This window comes from Notolepis coatsorum, assembly GCF_963971535.1.
Source record: "Notolepis coatsorum genome assembly, chromosome: 15".
Taxonomy (NCBI): domain Eukaryota; kingdom Metazoa; phylum Chordata; class Actinopteri; order Aulopiformes; family Paralepididae; genus Notolepis; species Notolepis coatsorum.
In genome coordinates, this window is record NC_140179.1 from 41,074,898 (window position 1) to 41,094,550 (window position 19,653).

At 42.3% G+C, this 19,653-nt stretch overlaps 1 protein-coding gene across 1 annotated transcript in view; it reads left to right on the forward strand.

Annotated features, from left to right (window-relative positions):
- Window positions 1–2,250: 2,250 nt before the first annotated feature.
- Window positions 2,251–19,653, forward strand: part of lmod2b (leiomodin 2 (cardiac) b) — a gene marked incomplete at both ends in the record, with an annotated part of 33,667 nt that continues 16,264 nt past the window's right edge. The window contains 3 exons of the mRNA XM_084330978.1: window positions 2,251–2,529; window positions 3,765–4,256; window positions 6,859–7,119. Coding sequence (XP_084187104.1) covers window positions 2,251–2,529; window positions 3,765–4,256; window positions 6,859–7,119 — 1,032 coding nt within the window. The remainder of the gene's footprint in view (window positions 2,530–3,764; window positions 4,257–6,858; window positions 7,120–19,653) is intronic.

Below are 19,653 nucleotides of genomic sequence, written 5' to 3' on the forward strand. Positions count from 1 at the left end.
CATAATAGTAGCGGTCCTAGTATGTTTCCTTGTGGAACACCACAGCTCACTGTGAGGGGGGGGGGGGTAGGGTACCGTTTACCTCCACCATCTGTTCTCTCCCCTCCAGGTAGGATTGTATCCAGCTCACTGATAGACTATCAAAACCAATTGCTTTTAGCTTGTCAATCAGAATGGTGTGATTGACAGTCGAAGGCCTTTTGTAGGTCCAGCATGACCATGCCGCAGTATTTGCCCGCATCCACCTCTTGTTTGATGTGGTCGTTCAAATAGAGAAGGCATGTGTCAGTGGAGTGGGATGTTCTGAAGCCAGATTGGAATTCGTAGATTAGATTTTTTTCCACAAGGTACTTTTCGATCTGTTCGTATACAATTTTTTCCATGACTTTCGAGATGGATGTAAGGATAGAAACAGGGCGGTAGTTGCCCGGGCCTAATTTGCTGCCCTTTTTGTGCAGGGGTATTACTCTCGCATTTTGGAGTCCTTGGGGACATGTCCCTGTTTTATGGAGAGGTTTATTATGTGTGTGATGACTGGGGTGATGGCTGCTGCTGAGTCTCTGAGGAATTTGGAGGGGATGTTGTCATGGCCAGTGGCCTTGTTCGGTTGGAGGGCGCTCAGTTTTTTGAGTACCTCACAAGTAATTCACAGCTGTGCGTGAATTACACGAAGGGGAGCAAAGTCTTTATTATGCGTGACTTTGATGGAGAGATACAATTTAACACAAACTTTCTAAAGATATTAATGTTTCTCTGCATATTTTCACACCACCAACAAAGTAGCCTACTGGGTCCATTGTCTCGGAATGGATTTGGTAGCTGTCATTTCTGCGCATCTCGGACACCTGAGACTGAAGGTACCCAGCCCCTCCCCCTACGACACAACTGTCAAAAATTATACAGCCGGACAAGGTAACAATAATTAACACATTTACAAGTCGTATTAAGTTTTGCAAATAAGGAAACAGAACATTTCAAAGCACTCCAATTTGCCATTATATGTTGACCTATTTCTGAATCGCGCAGCGTTTTCGGCATTTCTGAAGAATCTTCTCTGCTGGCACAATCCGACCTAGACCGTCCCAGGTCACATGTACATACTTTTAACATACAAAAGTACATAGTTCTAACACACTTAAAGGAACAAGGCAAGTTTTGGGGTAAATTTGCTTGTTTGCCAGAGTCAGGCAAGAAGATAGGCTACCCTTCTCATCTCTGTGTGTGCAGCACAGAGAGAGAGACCAGGAGTGCGCTAGCTAGCTTACACAATGACTCGAAGTGAATACGGACCATTAGCCTCCCGTCAAAAGTAACAAAATACACTTTCCAAAAAGAAGGGTACCTATGTTCTTGTCTGACTCTGGCCAATCTGGCAAATAAGCACATTTCCCAAAAAGCTGGCATGCTCCTTTAATATACTATAAATATACTTTCAGGATGGAACTTGACTTTGACTTGGGTCAGTCTTGCAGTGTAATGCATCATCTCCCTTTCTCTATCTGCATGTTACTCCCTGTCTCTCTCTTTCTGTGTCTCTATGTGTCCTACAGGTCTTTTTTTGGCCATGAACAAAGCCCACTCAGCCCGCGCTGACAGCCTGCAGCTTCCTCAGGGGCCCTGGACTCTGAGCTCACATGCTTTTTGTGGCTCTATCTCTCACAGCCGCAGCTCCCAAAAAAAGACCCGGCATCCCGGCCCGTTCTGTTACCCCCCACCCCCTCCCCCAACCACTCTCATAAGGCCTCTTCAGCAGCTGAAGAGATTAGAAAGGAGAGGACACACAAACACCATCCCACACCCTGTCCTACACACACACACACACACACACACACACACACACACACACACACACACACACACACACACACACACACACACACACACACACACTAACACACCCAGGACGCCACTATCTCTTGAAACAACGGTCCCCGGATAGATCTGTTTCTTTCTGGACTGACTGGACTCTGATCAGAAGCTGCCCTTGTCCGGAACTAGACCCCAGGAAGGGAGACCGATCGGACCAGTTATTTTACCCCAGAGATGAGCCACCTCGATCGGACTCTTACCCCATAACGGCCTCCCTACATCCGTGGCTCCCTCACCCCAGGCAGCCATTCACCCCAGGCACTCCACACACTAGACCTGGCCATTCACTTATGATTCAGGGCTCGGACTTTCTTCAGCAATCCATCTTTTTTGCATTGTATTTGGAATCGTTGGAGCCGCACTAAACCCGCCTTTTTAGCAATGAGCTGTTTCGGGTACCGCCGAGAGCTGAGCAAGTACGAGGATGTGGACGAGGACGAGCTTCTGGCATCTCTGAGCCCAGAGGAGCTGGCGGAGCTGGAGAAGGAGCTGGCGGACATCGACCCGGATGCCAACGTGCCCATCGGATTGCGACAGAGAGATCAGACGGACAAGACCCCGACGGGAACCTTCAGCCGAGACTCGCTGATGAAGTACTGGGAGAACGAGACACGGAGGCTGCTGGAGGACGAGCGAGAAGGAGGAGGCAGCCCCAAGCTGGTCAGTCAGCAACTGTACTCGGTTGATTTGACCTTTGCGGATGTGTCACAAAATCAAAGCTGGGTTGTTCTGAGACAGGGCTGCCGAAGTACAGTAAGACCCGGCGGGCCAAATTCACATGACATAATATTTGGCCTCCAAAGGCTTCCAAAAGATTTAAAGATTTAGTATCTACTAGTACATTTTGGTTCAGTTTCACTATATATCATGAGTGATTTTGAAATATCTTGATCGTTACCATAATAACCCTAACCGTAACCATAACCCAACAAAAGTGTTCACATCTGAGACATTGTCTTTTATTCAAGTTTAAAAAGTCAGGCGTTCCATTATTAATCCCCTTGGGGAAATACATTCATTACATTTGTAACTAGGGATGTCCGATATTATCGGCCTACCGATATTATCGGCCGATATTGGCATAAAAATGTGATATCGGAAAATATCGGTATCGGTTTTCAATTTTTTATTTATTTTTTTACATTTATTTAACCTTTATTTACCCAGGCAAGCAAGTAAGAACAAATTATTATTTTATTTATTGTCAAAGTATGCATAATGTTGTGTTAATTACACGACAAGAGATATGTAATGTTAATTACCTGAAATTATTCAGTTTTGGGGGGGGGGGGGGGGGGGAAACCTTGCATATATCGGTATCGGTTGATATCGTTATCGGAAATTAAGAGTTGGACAATATCGGTATATCGGTATCGGTAAAAAAGCCAATATCGAGCATCCCTATTTGTAACATTTTGTACTGTAGGCTGTGCCCAGTCACACCCTACATGTTACATTTCAGTCCCCTGTCCTGTTGTTTGGGTGCCGCCGTCTAAGAACGCATTAAAATGGCTTAATATTATTATGGTCTAATCAACTCCAAATTTATATATCACTTCATAATATCAACATGTCGTTCAGTGAAGTACTTTATTTGACATTTGTGAACCCAGTTAAAATGACTTCAAATGATTACCCCCGAATGCATGTCCCCTGGTAATTAATCTCTAGAATACAAACCAGATCGTTTTAACTTCACATGATGATGACGTTTAGAACAGATGATTTACTTGCTCGTGTGACATTCAGTGAACAATGAGCTGGACTGCTTGTTACACAACAGAACACAGAACCAGTCAAATCATTCGCTTGTTTACGTCTCGTGTCAAGAGATGTTGTTCCCAGACTTAAACAAAAAATAGTAACAAACAATATTGAACTTGATCTGAATACAGGATGAAGAGAAGGAGGAGTGCGTGACAGAGAGCAACAGCGAAGCGGAGGACGAGAAAGATGACGAGAGCGAGAAAGAAAAGAAAGAGTGCACAAATGAAAAGGAGGAAGAGGAAGAAGAAGAGGATGAAGAAGAGGAAGAAGAGGAGGAGAACGAAGAGAGTGAGGAAGAGGAAGAACCAGCAACAGAAGAGGAGGAAGATGATGATGAAGAAGAAGAAGAAGAAGAAGAAGAAGAAGAAGAAGAGGAAGAAATAGAAAAAGTGAAACCTGAACCCCTGGTGGATTCTGGTCCTCCAGCACCGTGTGTCGACGCCCAGGCGCTCCTCAAGCCCCTGAGGGTGGAGCCTGTCAGGCTGACTCCTCCCCCTCCGCCTGTTGATCCCAATGCAGGTGGCAACCCCACCGTCGTCGACGACGCTCTGGAACGAGTCCTCAATGACGACGCCGAACTGACGGAGGTCAACCTCAACAATATAGAAGACATCCAGCAGGTGAGGAGGGAGTTACAGTAGTTGAGTGTGAACAGTCTCCAGTGCTTTCTCATCTAAACAGTTATTTTGGGTTCATTCAAAATAACTGCAACTGCACTACAAACATGACTAGTTGTGAGAGGAGGACATTTAATCCCTTCTCCTCCATCAGTGTAGCTGGGCCAAGGCTGAAACATATTTTCTCTATAGTTTCCCATTATAATAATTTTTTTTAATCTTTTCCCCCCTCCTTTTTCCTCAGTTTTTCTCCCATCCCAATGTTAGTCGTTATGCCAATTCCCAATCCCCTTCCTGGTCGCTGCGCACCTACTCCCTACAGTCGGTCTGGGAGAGTGGAGGCTATCACATGCTTCCTCCGACACATGTGTAGCCAATCAACCGCTTCTTTTCACCTGGCAGCGTGGACTCTCACTGAGAGGGTGTAACGTGTGGAAGGATCACACTACCCCCCTTAGATCCTTTCCCCGCTGAGCAGGAGCCCCGACCGAACTGTAGGAGTCACTGTTTACAACGACCAGGACCCACCCACCGGCTTTCCCACCCTCTAACACTGCCAATTGTGTTAGTACGACGGCCGGCCAAGCCGGAAGCAACGCCGAGAGCTGGGCTCGATACCAGTATCTCCTGTGTTGGTGGCGAGCGCCTTGCCCACTGCGCCACCCGGCCGCCTATAGTTTCCCATTATATTAATTTACAGATTACAAACTTTATTTTATGGTTAATATTGTTTTATAAAAATAATGTACTGTATTTGTATGGCATTTACACATAATGTAGATTTTTTTTTAATATATATTTGAAACACTTCTACTCATAATTTGAGCAAGCCCACGATTTAACCCACTATAATAATATATCTATATTCTTATTTTAAATGTTTTTTTACAATTTCCAATGGCAGCCATGTTAGGATCTAGCATACCCTGCTTTAAATAACTTGTAACTAGATTCTGTGTTTAAAATTAAGAACGTTTAGCAGCTTAATGATGGCCATCATTATGATGATTTAATGGGGGTTCATTGCATAGAGACAATGCTGAATTTTATAGACCACCTTTAATACAACCTGGCAGAACATTGTATATATATGTATATATATATATATATATATATATATATATATATATATATATATATATATATATATATATATATATATATATATATATATATATATATATATATATATATATATATATATAACATTCTGAGAATAAGATATGAAGCTTTAGGACTTCTGAGAATGAGATATGAAGCTTTAGGGTTCCTGAAAATAAGATACAGAGCTTTCGGGCTTCTAAGAATAAGATATGAAGCTTTAGGGCTGCTGAAAATAAGATATGAAGCTTTAGAATAAGATACAAAGCTTTAAGGTTCATGAGAATAAGATATGAAGCTTTAGAGCTTCTGAGAATAAGATATGAAGCTTTAGAGCTTCTGATAATAAGATATGAAGCTTTAGAGCTTCTGAGAATATAATATGAAGCTTTAGAGCTCTTTATATCTCCTGGGATGAACTCTGAATGGACTGGCAAGGGTTTCTGGTTTCAAGATATTCATTTGATTTCCTTCTATCATCTGTTAATTCCAAAAGTTATGTAAAATATCAGTTTGGTCTTAGTCAACCAAGATCTTTCAGTCTATTAGTCGTTTTGTATGCTTCTTTCCATGCTGTTATTTCCTGGAAAATGATAAGCATATCGCTGGTCCTTGTGCATGATTACATGTCAATTAAATGAACAAACTGATTTGTTGATTAAATGAACAAACTGATTTGTCGATTAAATCAACAAACAAATTGATTTATCAACTCAAGATTAAGATTATTTAATTGTCACAGCTTTTTTAAATGTACACACATTGAGATGCTTGTTTTTCCCTGACTCTTCAACTGTAGTAGATTTATAGACAAAACACAACAATCGATACAATACAAGGTAAAAACTGTGGATAAATAACTAAATAAATGACTCTACAGTGTAAATAGCAGCAGTGTGTGCGTGTGATAAGTGTGCTTGTGTGGTGTGTAAGTCACTTAAGGTGCTTTCGTATGTATGCTATGATCATTTAGAGACTGTCCAACTAACCAATCATCTACTTAATTAGTCGACAAAATCCATGACTATGAGTGGACTGTGAATTGTTTTAGTTGAGGAAACAGCCCTATACAGTTTTCTGACTCTGAATCGGACCCTCCCCCACTCTGACTCTGAATCTGACCCTCCCCCACTTTGACTCTGACCCTCCCCCACTCTGACTCTGAATCTGACCCTCCCCCACTCTGACTCTGACCCTCCCCCACTCTGACTCTGAATCGGACCCTCCCCCACTCTGACTCTGAATCTGACCCTCCCCCACTTTGACTCTGACCCTCCCCCACTCTGACTCTGACCCTCCCCCACTCTGACTCTGAATCTGACCCTCCCCCACTCTGACTCTGAATCGGACCCTCCCCCACTCTGACTCTGAATCGGACCCTCCCCCACTTTGACTCTGACCCTCCCCCACTCTGAATCTAACCCTCCCCCACTCTGAATCTGACCCTCCCCCACTCTGACTCTGAATCGGACCCTCCCCCACTCTGACTCTCCCCCACTCGCAGGAAACCCTGATCCGCTTCGCCGAGGCCCTGAGGTCCAACACGCACGTGCGAGTCTTCAGCCTGGCGAACACGCACGCAGACGACCCCGTGGCTCTGGCCGTTGCCAAGATGCTGCGAGAGAACGCCTCCATCACCAGCCTCAACATAGAATCCAACTACGTGACGGGGAAGGGGGTGATGGCGCTGGTTCAAGCCCTGCCAGGAAACAAAACTCTGACAGAGCTACGCTTCCACAACCAGAGACACATGTGTGGAGGACAGGTCAGTGTGCCGAGCCCAGAGCAAAATAACCCACTCAGAGAATCACCAGAGGCCCCACCATCAGTGTTGGGAAAGTTAACTTTCTACATGAACTAGTTCAGTTCATAGTTCATAATAATTTTTATTTCATAGTTCATTGTTTAAAAAATTTACTAGTTTATAGTTATTTTTTCAATACGTTGCTGCAAGCTATTATTTGTCAAAATGATTGCCACAACAACCCATATAGAACCACAGACAGCAATCAGAATACTGGCATTTCCATCACACTGTGATTATTTATCAGTGTTTCCCCTACCATTGACTTGAAGCGTCGTGCGTGACGAGTCTCGGCCCCAGCACACCAGCCGCAAGCGAAGGCAGGCGGGCTGGCGGGCGACCAGCGCTTCACTTTCGCTCCCATGTTAACGGACGTAGCTGTGCCCATGGCCGCAAGCGGGTGCGCAACTCGTGATTGATTGATTGATTGATTGAAAACTTTATTAACAGATTGCAGAATGGGTACAGTACAGTACAGCTCAATACATACAATTGTTAAGGGGATGCAGAACAGAGAAAGACTTTCGTCTTGTTTACATCAGGGTCCCCCATTTTCAATTCATCGTAACATATATGACATACATGACATACAGGTAGACAGTACTGCTACATCTATACATTTATGACATACCAGATTTGCAAACACAGTACTGTTTGTGATACAAAAAGAGTCCAGAAAAAAAAGAGTATATACATTTGGCGTAGAAACTGTACATTGGATTGGGTAGGTGGGGGGGTGGGGGTGGGGGGGACTGTACATTGGAGGTGGTTGGGTGGGTGGGTGGGGGGGTTGGGTAGGAGTGGGGGGGGGGGGGGGGGGGGGTTGGGTAGGAGGGGTGGGTGGGGGCACACTGTACAACTATACAAACAAAACTGTACATTGGAATATTGACAAGACCATACTTGGTAATTTACTGTACATTGGAGGGGGTTGTGTTAGGACATTTACAGGGGCCAGTTTCGAATTGCAGTCTCCCGTAGGTGTTTTTTGAGAGTGTTTTTGAAAGTGGGTAGTGATTCACATTCCTTTACAGCTTTGGGTAGGGCGTTCCACATTGATGTGGCATAATTGCGAAACGTGTTTAGTCCCTTGTTTGAGCCAAATCTGGGTTTAACATGATTTGTGGAGCTCCCTCTGGTGTTGTGATCGTGGTATTCACTGACCTTTGGGAAGTATTTTGACATGTACATGGGTACCTTGGTCGTGTAGTGTATCTTGTAGACCAGGCCCATTGCAAGTTGCTGTACTCTGTCGTCTACTCTAAGCCATCCTAGGTTGTCAAAGTGGGCAGGGGTGAGGTGGGTTCTAGGAGTAAGGTCAAGCAGTAGTCTGACCAGTTTGTTTTGAGATGTTTGTAATTTTGTTTTTAGCGCCTTTGAGGTGCTTTGGTACCATGAGGTGCAAGCATAGTCGTAGTACCCTTGAATGAGTGCTCCTGCCAGAGTCTTCAGGGTATTCTTGTTTACCAGTGAGGAGATCCGGTACAAGAATCGAGTTCGTTGGTTGACTTTTTTTATTACATTGGATGCCATTTTGTCACAGGAAAGATTTGCCTCTAGGATGGAACCCAGGTAGCTAATATCTTCTTTCCTTGTGACAATATTGTCACCCACTGTGACTGAGAAGCCGTCGGTCTTGCTGAGGTTGTTATTTGAACCGAAGAGAATGGACTCTGTTTTGCCCATGTGTAATGATAGTTTGTTATCAGCGAGCCATATGCAGATTTTGTCTAGTTCTGAGCTGAGGGTTTTTTCAACCTGTAACTTGTTCTTGTCAGAGACCAGCAGGGCTGAGTCGTCCGGAAACAGGAACAAGTTGTAGTCACAAGCTGACGACATGTCATTTGCATAAATTAGGAACAGTAGCGGACCTAGTATGCTTCCTTGTGGAACACCACAGCTTAATGTGAGGGGGGGGGGATAGGGTACCGTGGGGTGGAAGCGATCGTTTTCACTTTTTCAGGAGTACTGTCACACTGATCATCATTCTAAAATGAATTCTAACATTCTAATTAATTATATAATAACTGGTTATACATGCAAAATGGAATAGAACTGGAAATATTTTAAAAATCTTCAATCGGGGACTGACTTCGCATAACTCGGGACATGAGAACTAGAGACTCACATCAACGACTACCTTGGTTCTATCTTGATTCTTTGCACTAGAGACTTCATAACACTGGTCTATTTTGTGTTTGTACTTTTATATTACTATTTTATATTTCCTTATTTATTACTTTTTACATTACTTTATTATTATTTATTATTATATTTTATATTACTATATTGTACTGTACTGTGAATCTATGCATCCCCCACCCTGTACCCCCCCCCCCCCCCCATGCTGCTCTGACACCTGAATTTCCCCTAGGGATCAATAAAGGATTATCTTATCTTATCTTATAGACTAGGCATTGCAGCTGTTCCAATGTAAATGTGCCTTCCTCCGTGCACTTTCGCCCGCTCTGAAGTCGGACTCGGTGTGCCAGGCCACACGCGCGATCACACACGGAACCCACGAGTGCCTGAGTGCGCGACTGGTCTGTTTGCACCGTGTGTGTGCGCCCGTCTCAAATCTGGCACACTTTTGAATTAAGTTATACTGTGATAATTATGTGACAATTATGTTCATCTAGCGGAAATACAGTATGTTCAGTTCACGTTCGCCCAAAATATGAATGAGTTCATGAACGATAGTTAATTGAACGCATTCAGGTACATCACTGCCCACCATACCATAATCACCATCCTAGAGTCAGAATAGTGTAATATCACCATACCATATGAATGAATGAATGAATGAATGAATGAATGAATGAATGAATGAATGAATGAATGAATGAATGAATGAATGAATGAATGAATGAATGATCATTGCATTTATATAGAGCTTTTTACAATGTAGGGTGGCAATTGCCTCCTTCACCACCACTGTGTAGCACCAGGGCTGGACTGGGACCAAAAATCGGCCCTGGCATTTTTGGCCCAGACCAGCCCACCATAATCGGTCGGACACCACCCACCAGTCCATCATCCTTGCGGCCACCTTAAATATGCGTACCTACTGTACTATTCCCCCAAACCACTACAAAGCTGGGTAGTAAGTGCCATGGACAAGTGTACCAGTGCAAGTGGACCAGTGTACTCACTCACTCTTCGCTGAATCTTGTTTTAGGTGGTGATGTAAAAACATCTGCATCATAGCAGGCTCAGGATGGGCAAAGTAGTTCATCCCTGTCTCTCTCCTCCACAACCTGGCTTGACTAGACATAAGGAGAGAGTTTAACTTAGATCTTTAAAGAGCTTTGCTATGCTTAAACTAAATTAAATTGAAGAAGTAGTGGAATATTTCCAATTAATAAAAAGCAGTTATTAAATACGTATATGCAGCATTTCCCCTGGCCATGGGTGGGCGATGATCCGTTGTGAAAAATGTTATTCCGATATGGGCCCACCGGTCCTCAGCCGGCCGCTGCTGTGATGGTTCTGTGATTCTGCAGCTAGATGCTGTTGGTTATTCCCCCGAAGGGCTTCTGGCTGTATGTCTGGCCACGTATTGCTGTTATTCCAGAATGTTCCCTATATCAAAGAATGTTTTAGATGTTCTAGATTATTCCAATATGTCGTTTTTACAGTGTTAGAATGTTCCAGTATGTTCTGGAATGTTGTTAGAATTCCTTACTCTTAAAATAAGGATCACTTCGACGCCATGTTCATCTTCTCTGTATCGTTCCAATTTTGAATCCAATATGTCCACAATAATAGAAGCCCAACGGGGAAAACATTCAATAACTCTGAGCTCGTAGGTCTCTCTGCCCCAAATCAGCGGTTCATTAAAGTTTATACTATATGGTGTCCATGCCTAACAGAGATTAAAAGGCCGTTTATACACTATCCTGCATTTTGTGCTGCCATGTATTTGGCTGCTTCTTCAGGCGAGTTGAGGAAAACCCTTACTCCTTGTTTATCGACGATGCGAAGTCTTGCAGGGTATATTAATATGGGTTTGTATTTCTCCAAATAGAGTTGAGACATCACTGTCTTGAACTTGGTTCGCAGGTCCACCACCTCCCGACAATAATCTTCAAAACAGTGTATTGATCATTTATTTTATTCTGACTTGACGCAGGATAACCAATATCACTCTGGGTCTAACGTTATTGTCGTTGGATCGGGTCCCCAATCTGTAGCACTGCTCCACCTCAGGTACCTTAGGAAGGATCGTTGGTCCCAGGATTTTCTGTAATTCTGTCGCAAACTCTTCAGGGTGTGTGCAGCTCACCGACTCGTCCAGACCGACTATACGAATATTCAGCTTGCGACTTTGATATTCCATCTAGAATATTTTAGCTTTCTGTTCTTCATTGATTCGCTTAAGCTCAACCGTTATATCGTTGAGCTCCGTATTGAGTTCTTTGTAGTTTCCCTTCATCTCAGCCGTTAGATTAACGTTGATATCAGCTACGTCTTTGTAGATCCGACCGAAATGTTGTTGGTGTTCTTCCAAACCTGTTTCCAGTGCCACGGTGCGCTTAATATGTGCATCGGCATCCACCCTTAGCGCTTCTATTTTGCCTTCGATAGATTCTTTGATAGCATCTACTTTTTCAGTTATTGTCTTCTCCATTTTTTTCATTTCATTTTTCATTTCCCGGATGATATATTCCGCGATTTTGCGAACGTATCCCGCGGCCATAGGGGGGTCTTCTGCGCTTGGTTTTGGAAGCGTTTTATGATCTTTCCTTGTTATTGGCATCTCGAATATTTCAGTCAATTTATTTATTTATTTATTTATTTATTTATTTATTTATTTATTTATTTATTTATTTATTTATTTATTTATTTATTTATTTATTTATTTATTTATTTATTTATTTATTTATTTATTTATTTATTTATTTATTTATTTATTTATTTATTTATTTATTTATTTATTTATTTATTTATTTATTTATTTATTTATTTATTTATTTATTTATTTATTTATTTATTTATTTATTTATTTATTTATTTATTTATTTATTTATATTCTTGTTTTATATTCATGTTCAGAGAGGAGTAATAGTTAGATCTTTGTATGTGATTTATATGGCAATTAAATCAATGGTGTGCTTGTTTGTTTGGGTAGTTTGACCTACAGTTAATGTGTCTACCACGTGAAGGTGCATGATCAATGGACAGCACAAAAACTATTTGTGTAGGTGGAGACTAGAGCTACCACAGATAGTAATAAGTTATAAGAGTAAGTAATCCATACCATATATATCCTAATAGTTTAGTACCATACTTGGCTGAAAATAAACTGTGCTGCCTGTTGTGAATGTGTTTTTCCCTGTAGGCTAATACATAAGTAGGCATACATTTTTGCAGTTGAGCAAAAATGAGCAGTTACAGTATGTTACAAATAAGTGTTTTAATGAATGCTTTTAGGTGATATCCTCAGGAATACAAATTGGTCAAGATAATTAGTTTTTATGATGTGTTTTTAATTTCCAAATACAAATCTAATCAAATAAAAAAAGCAGTTTTTGCAGTTGAGCTACAGGTGTTGTATATTAAACAGCCTTTTCATGCATCTTTATCAAGGGAACCCTTATAATATAATTATACCCTTATACCCTAATGATTTTTTAAATAATATTATGATGATACGATATGGACCTAGTAGTTGGGTCATCTGTGGCACTTCGTTTCTCAATGGATTTGTCATCTAGGAGGGTTAATAAACTAATTTAGCCGGGTTGTATTTTTTTAAAAGGCGGGGACAATTTGTGAGAGACCAAAATCCAAAATGGCTGCCATGGAAATTTACTTTTTAATGGTTTGACCTTCAATGATGCACAATACATGGTACCAGCCCCCTATCAGTCATCTACCAGCCCCCTCTCAGTCATGTACCACAGCCCCATCTCAGTTATGTACCAGCCCTCTCTCAGTCATGTACGGGTACCAGGCCCCCTCTCAGTCATGTACCAGCCCCCTCAGTCATGTACCACAGCCCCCTCTCAGTCATGTACCACAGCCCCCTCTCAGTCATGTACCACAGCCCCCTCTCAGTTATGTACCACAGCACCCTCTCAGTCATGTACAGTACAGTTTACATTTACATGTACAGTAAATGACCAAGTATGGTTTTGTCAATATTCCAATGTACAGTTTTGCTTGTACAGTTGTACAGTGTCCCCCACCCACCCACCCCTCCTACCCAACCCCCCCCCCCCCCCACCCCACCCACCGAACCACCTCCAATGTACAGTCCCCCCCCACCCCCCCAACCTCCTCCAATGTACAGTTTCTACATCAAATGTATATACTCTCTTCTCTGGATTCTTTTTGTATCACAAACAGTACTGTATTTGCAAATCTGGTATGTCATAAATGTATAGATGTAGCAGTACTGTCTATCTGTATGTCATGTATGTCATATATGTTATGATGAATTGAAAATGGGGGACCCTGATGTAAACAAGACGAAAGTCTTTCTCTGGTCTGCATCCCCTTAACAATTGTATGTATTGAGCTGTACTGTACTGTACCCATTCTGCAATCTGTTAATAAAGTTTTCAATCAATCAATCAATCAATCAATCAATCAATCAATCAATCAATCAATGTACCACAGCCCCCTCTCAGTCATGTACCACAGCCCCATCTCAGTCATGTACCAGCCCCCTCTCAGTCCTGTATACCAGCCCCCTCTCAGTCATGTACCAGCCCCCTCTCAGTCATGTACCAGCCCCCTCTCAGTCATGTACCACAGCCCCCTCTCAGTCATGTACCACAGCCCCCTCTCAGTCATGTACCACAGCCCCCTCTCAGTCATGTACCACAGCCCCCTCTCAGTCATGTACCACAGCCCCATCTCAGTCATCTACCAGCCCCCTCTCAGTCATGTACCACAGCCCCCTCTCAGTCATGTACCACAGCCCCCTCTCAGTCATGTACCACAGCCCCCTCTCAGTCATGTACCACAGCCCCATCTCAGTCATGTACCAGCCCCCCTCTCAGGCCCCGTTTAGACGGAAACGCTAGCAGGTGAATCCGCAAAAATATTTTTTCGGATGTGCCTTTCGTTTATACGGAAACGGCGTTTTTACGGGGTGAAACCGCAAAAAAGTGAGACTACCTTCCAGGGTGGAATTCCTAGAAACGCAAAAGCTTTGCGCTCGGGGTGCCCATGTACATGTCAAAATACTTCCCAAAGGTCAGTGAATACCACAACCACTACACCAGAGGAAGCTCAACAAATCATGTTAAACCCAGATTCGGCTCAAACAAGGGACTAAACACGTTTCGCAATTATGCCACAACAATGTGGAACGCCCTACCCAAAGCTGTAAAGGAATGTGAATCCCTGCCCACATTCAAAACCGCCCTTAAAGAGCACCTACGGGAGGCTGCAATTCGAAACTGGCCACCGTAAATGCCCAAAACCCCCACCACCTCCTAATAGACAGTCTCCTCCCCACCGCATGTATATATTCCCTCCCCGCCGTATGTATATTTCCCTCCCATCCACCCACCCCCTCCTAATGTACAGTCCCCTCCCCATCATATGTATATACTCTGTCAGGATCTAGGGGTAACAGTACTGTATATTTGAATACCGCCTATGTCACAAATGTATCAGTACTAAATACCTATATGTCCCTATGCCATAAATGTCATGTATGTTGTGTATGTCATAAATGTCTATATGAATTGAAAATGGGGGACCCTGATGGAAACAAGACAAACGTCTTTCTCAGGTCTGCATCCCCTTAACAATTGTATGTATTGAGCCGTACTGTATTGTACCCATTCTGCAATCTGTTAAATAAAGTTTTCATTCATTCATTCATTCATTCACTCTCGTCTAAACTGTTAAACCGTATAAATCTGTTAAAACGATGACGAAAGGGTTGTCACGGCTCTGGTCGCGCGTACTGCTTACGTCACAGGTAGCAGGTATGCGCCAGTAGCCGAGACGTAAACAAAGCAAGTATGTCTGACTACATCAACGGAGATCACCTGAAGGCTACTGTTGTATATTCATATATGAATATCCATTAATTACAGCACAGTAGTGAGGTTGCTAACTAGAGGAAGGGAAAGATCACAGTGTGATAGAAAACATGGTCCTCATCTGAGCTCCCAAATTTAGCCAGTAGAGAATAAGTGTATACAGCCAGACAACCAGCAGCTATGGTCCAATATTCATTTAATTGCAGCGTGGGCCGAGATTGGAATAATGCATTGGTTACACACAGGACACTTCAAACATAATACATGATTGTACAAAAGGATTTGATGCAGGTAAATCACAATAGCCCTCGTTGGCTTTTTACATCAAAAGACAGTATTGTACATACATTTTAGTCATGTTATGTTAATGAAATAAGACCATAGTACTCTTTGTCACCACATGATAAAACCTGGGCCTAAGATAGGCATCTTACTCTAGTTATCACATTATTCCATATACAGTTTCTACTCACATAGGGACAAAGTAGACCATGGTCGTGGTGGTGGTGGAGACCAAACTCAGACCCCCTGGGTAACGGTGTGTGGCGGGTGTCCTGAGCTGGCCTGCCTCTCTATTCTTATTGTTCCAATACTTATAGATTTCATGACCTCACTTTTCTTAACCTAGTTCCACCAATCACCAGTATCTAAACACAGGCAGTCCTCATTTGGTGTCTCCTGGTCGTATGTGTCTGTAACAGCCATGGGTAGCCCCCTCCTTTTTGGGCCGTGGCTTCTTATTGACAGAGGCCTGTCTCCTCTGCAACCACTTCAACATTCCTTTGACTTTCCCACACATATGGTTCATGCAATGACCTATAGATCTCTAATATCACCCCAGTACAGTCATTGCTTCTAGGCTGATATCAAACATCATAGGAGCAGCACCAACCTTTATTTACCAGACTGAATCTTTATAATATAACTGTGATTTGAAGGAAATGGCTTTATTACTTCCAGTTTTGACATTCCTAAAATGGTATTCTTCTTTGTAAGTTATTTTCTAATTTGTTACTATAATCTTGTTTTATTATTCCAACATTGTTTTTCATTTCTAAACTAATATAATGCAATTATGTTTCCTGTGACCTCTAATCTTGGTTAGCGCAGCTGTCTTTAGGTCACCGTTTTTCTGTGGTGTGTGACTGAGTAAACAATGTCGTCATGAGGTGTCGCCTGGTGGTGTTCAACTGATGAGGTCTGGTGACTTCTGCCTTAATAGTGTTTGTGTTGATATAATATTAACCCAGTATAGTCAGTGCGTCTTAGGTTAATACTATTCAATTCACAAGAGCCATCCCAAAAACCCCATCTACCAAACTGGCACTTTGTATTTTCTGAATCTATTATTGCAACCACATTCTTACAGAGGCATTTCCGCTGTTTGGTCTCTCCTTGCTGTGCTCAACTGTCACATGTCTAGGTGTTTGGTTTCCTGGGGGGGTTTGGAATGGCTGCTTGTTCCATCACTCTGAGAGTCTATGTGTGATGAACTATTTACCATCACTACAGATACTTTCAGTTTTCTGGGTTAATCTAACATTTTTGATTATGAAATCATGAAATTATGAAGTCAAGGTTACCACAGCTCCTCCCTTTGACATTTTACTAATGTCATATTACAATTATCTTGACTTAATTTCTATACATACTAGCCATACAATTTAACATAATAACAAAAATCATAAAAATTTGAATTTTTCTCAATTTTTCTTCTCAATTTTTTCCATTCTTCTTTGGTCCATCTCATCAATTTTTGCCTTCTTGTCTTCTTCTTTTCTTTCCCATATTTCCCCTGACTATGGCCCCCTCCCGGGGAATCCAAATGACCCATTCATCCAGAACCCCAATTAACCTACTCTGCCTTAAATGAAACAGTGTTTACCACTCTTTCATCAGGCCTCGTCCTCTGGGCACGTTGAATATGCTAAAAACAATTAAAACAATTTAATCTAAACATTATACATTAAAGTATAATCAATCACATTTTCTTTAAAATTACAGTATCCGTTTACATGATCTGGGGAGACAAGATCCATTAGTATCACAATTTTCCATTTTACATTCATTCTCTGAAATAATCCCTTCTTCCTGCTAATTTTCTCTTTAAGATAGTACAATCACGTCTGCACATTTAATTAATTGCTTCCCACCTATCCTCCCCCCTTTTATGACACATAACGGTCATAAACTTGTCACTTCTTGTTCCCTCAGCTCAGTTTTGGCAGAGGAAAGCAGAATTTCAACGAAAATTTTCTTTTACCCATTCTCCTCACCCTGGCCATATCCTTACTTATGTGAATGCATCTATATCTGACCCTGCGTTGTGTAATTTATCCGCCCTTTGCCTGCGCATTTTACCAAATCAATGTGCACAAGACAAAGCCCATCAGTACCCATCCAGTCTCGTCCCTGTCCCCGCAGTCCAACCACAACTCCCCAGAGAACCTTGTTCACACACTGTCAGCTCAGTCTTCAGACTGGCCCCGCCCCCCCCAGGCCAGGTCATCCCAGGTCCAGCCATTGATTACCTCATGACAACCCGTCGTCAGATGATTATAGCATGGAAGTTCCTCCAAACCACATCTGTTCAGTTTTTACAACCTGGCCCCACCCGCATGGGGTTTGTACAGGCAGGGGTCTCTGTGTACAAGAATTCTCTCACCATCTTTGGACTGCAGGGTAACAGGGAAAAATGAAATCCTACTTTACTTTACCGCTAATGAAATGTATTCATGTCTCTCCCAGCGTTGCTCTGCCTTTCCCCTCCCTTTTCTGAGCTGTTGAAGACACAAGCACAGAGCAAATCTTCTTACACAATATGTCAACATACTCAATCAGGGAAGCCATTAATTCCATATGCAAATCGTGGTGGCACTACTTAACTGTCATCGATCTGATCCAATGCATCTCTTCTTTCAACAGTCCTCTCCCCAGATCATTAACAAAAAAACATTTGGGAAGAAAAAGAGAAAAAAAATCAAACAATTAACCAAATATTCAAATATAACACATCCTCCGACCACATGCCTTGCAATTTCTACATGTGAGACTATCAACCACATGCCTTGCAATTTTTACATGTGAGACTATCATTCATTCTAAAAATAGCAAAACAATGAAATAAAATATAAACCAGGTTTTCCAAAACCATCCATTCAATATCACACCAACCGTCCCCTTCACACATGTCAGTGACTTTGACACCTCCCAAGACTGCACAATCACCCCTACAGGTTCCTATTCAAACCGCTTTGAGTCCACACAACTACAGATCAAAACACTTAGAAAGCAAACCTACAAATGTACATTCACGCTCACTCATACATACAAAAATCAAATTTAAATAAAAGTAGTATCTGTACCAAAATAAAACTTTAAACCTTGAATATGACCTAATCAAACGCTCCCATCCAACTTCTCACAGTCACATTCATTCGATCCTGAACATTTAGAGTTAGAAAAAAAAATAAAATCCAAAGCCAATCAAACCTCACAATTCAACATCATCCACACATCCTGAGCACAGGCTGTTACCTTAACCAAAACAAACTCTCATTTAAATGATATGAACTGAAATAAAAAAAATGACATCGCTCACTCCTTCACCCCTGCATCAAAATCCCTTTTATACAAAATAATCTCTCAACCACACAAAATAACCAACATCCTCTCTCATTCTCAGCCACACAGATCATTTCAACCTCATCCTTCATACTATAAACATATACTTTCACGCTGCTCCCACACTTGCATACCACCTGGCACACAATCATCTACCGTTCACACTGATCATCTGAAACTAAACAAACACTTCCAAAACTCTCTCTCATACAATTCATTAATCAATCACAGACCGACAACGGTTTAGTTTGTTCCTCCCTTTTCTGCTCTCCCATCAGGCTACACTCATTACCAGGCTAATACCATCTCTTCTTTATCTCTGCACTCAAAAAGGTCTAGCAGAACCTCTTTTTCAACCTGTAGACACCCCAGCCTGCTAGAACTGGTGATATCTCCAGGTTATTCCTTCAATCAAACAGGTCGCCCTAATCAAATGTAAATAACCTCATCTGATTTGGCTCCTATTCAACAGTCTCCTACCCTCTTCTCAAATTAGCCGCTCTCTGTCTCAACCTCTCCCCCGTCGTAAAAATAACTGTCATCACTTTACAACTGTCTTCTGCATCTTCACCTCTGACCTCTACTTCCCCTTCTTCTAACTGCCTAGCTCCATTCCGTCTCCCTGTTTGCAGCTGTACAACTGTACACTCCTATCTTCACCTCTGTGACCTCTCTCCTGTTGCGTCCAGTCTCACTCCCTGCTTGGCCCCCCTCGGGCCGTTTACTGCTTAGTAAAGATAGCCCGGGTCACTCTTTATGAGTTCCCGTGACCTTCCCTAAATTGCTTTACCACCCATCGACCCTCCTGAAATTCAACAAAAGGTTAGTCATTACACACACAAATCATTTATAATAACTGCTAAAA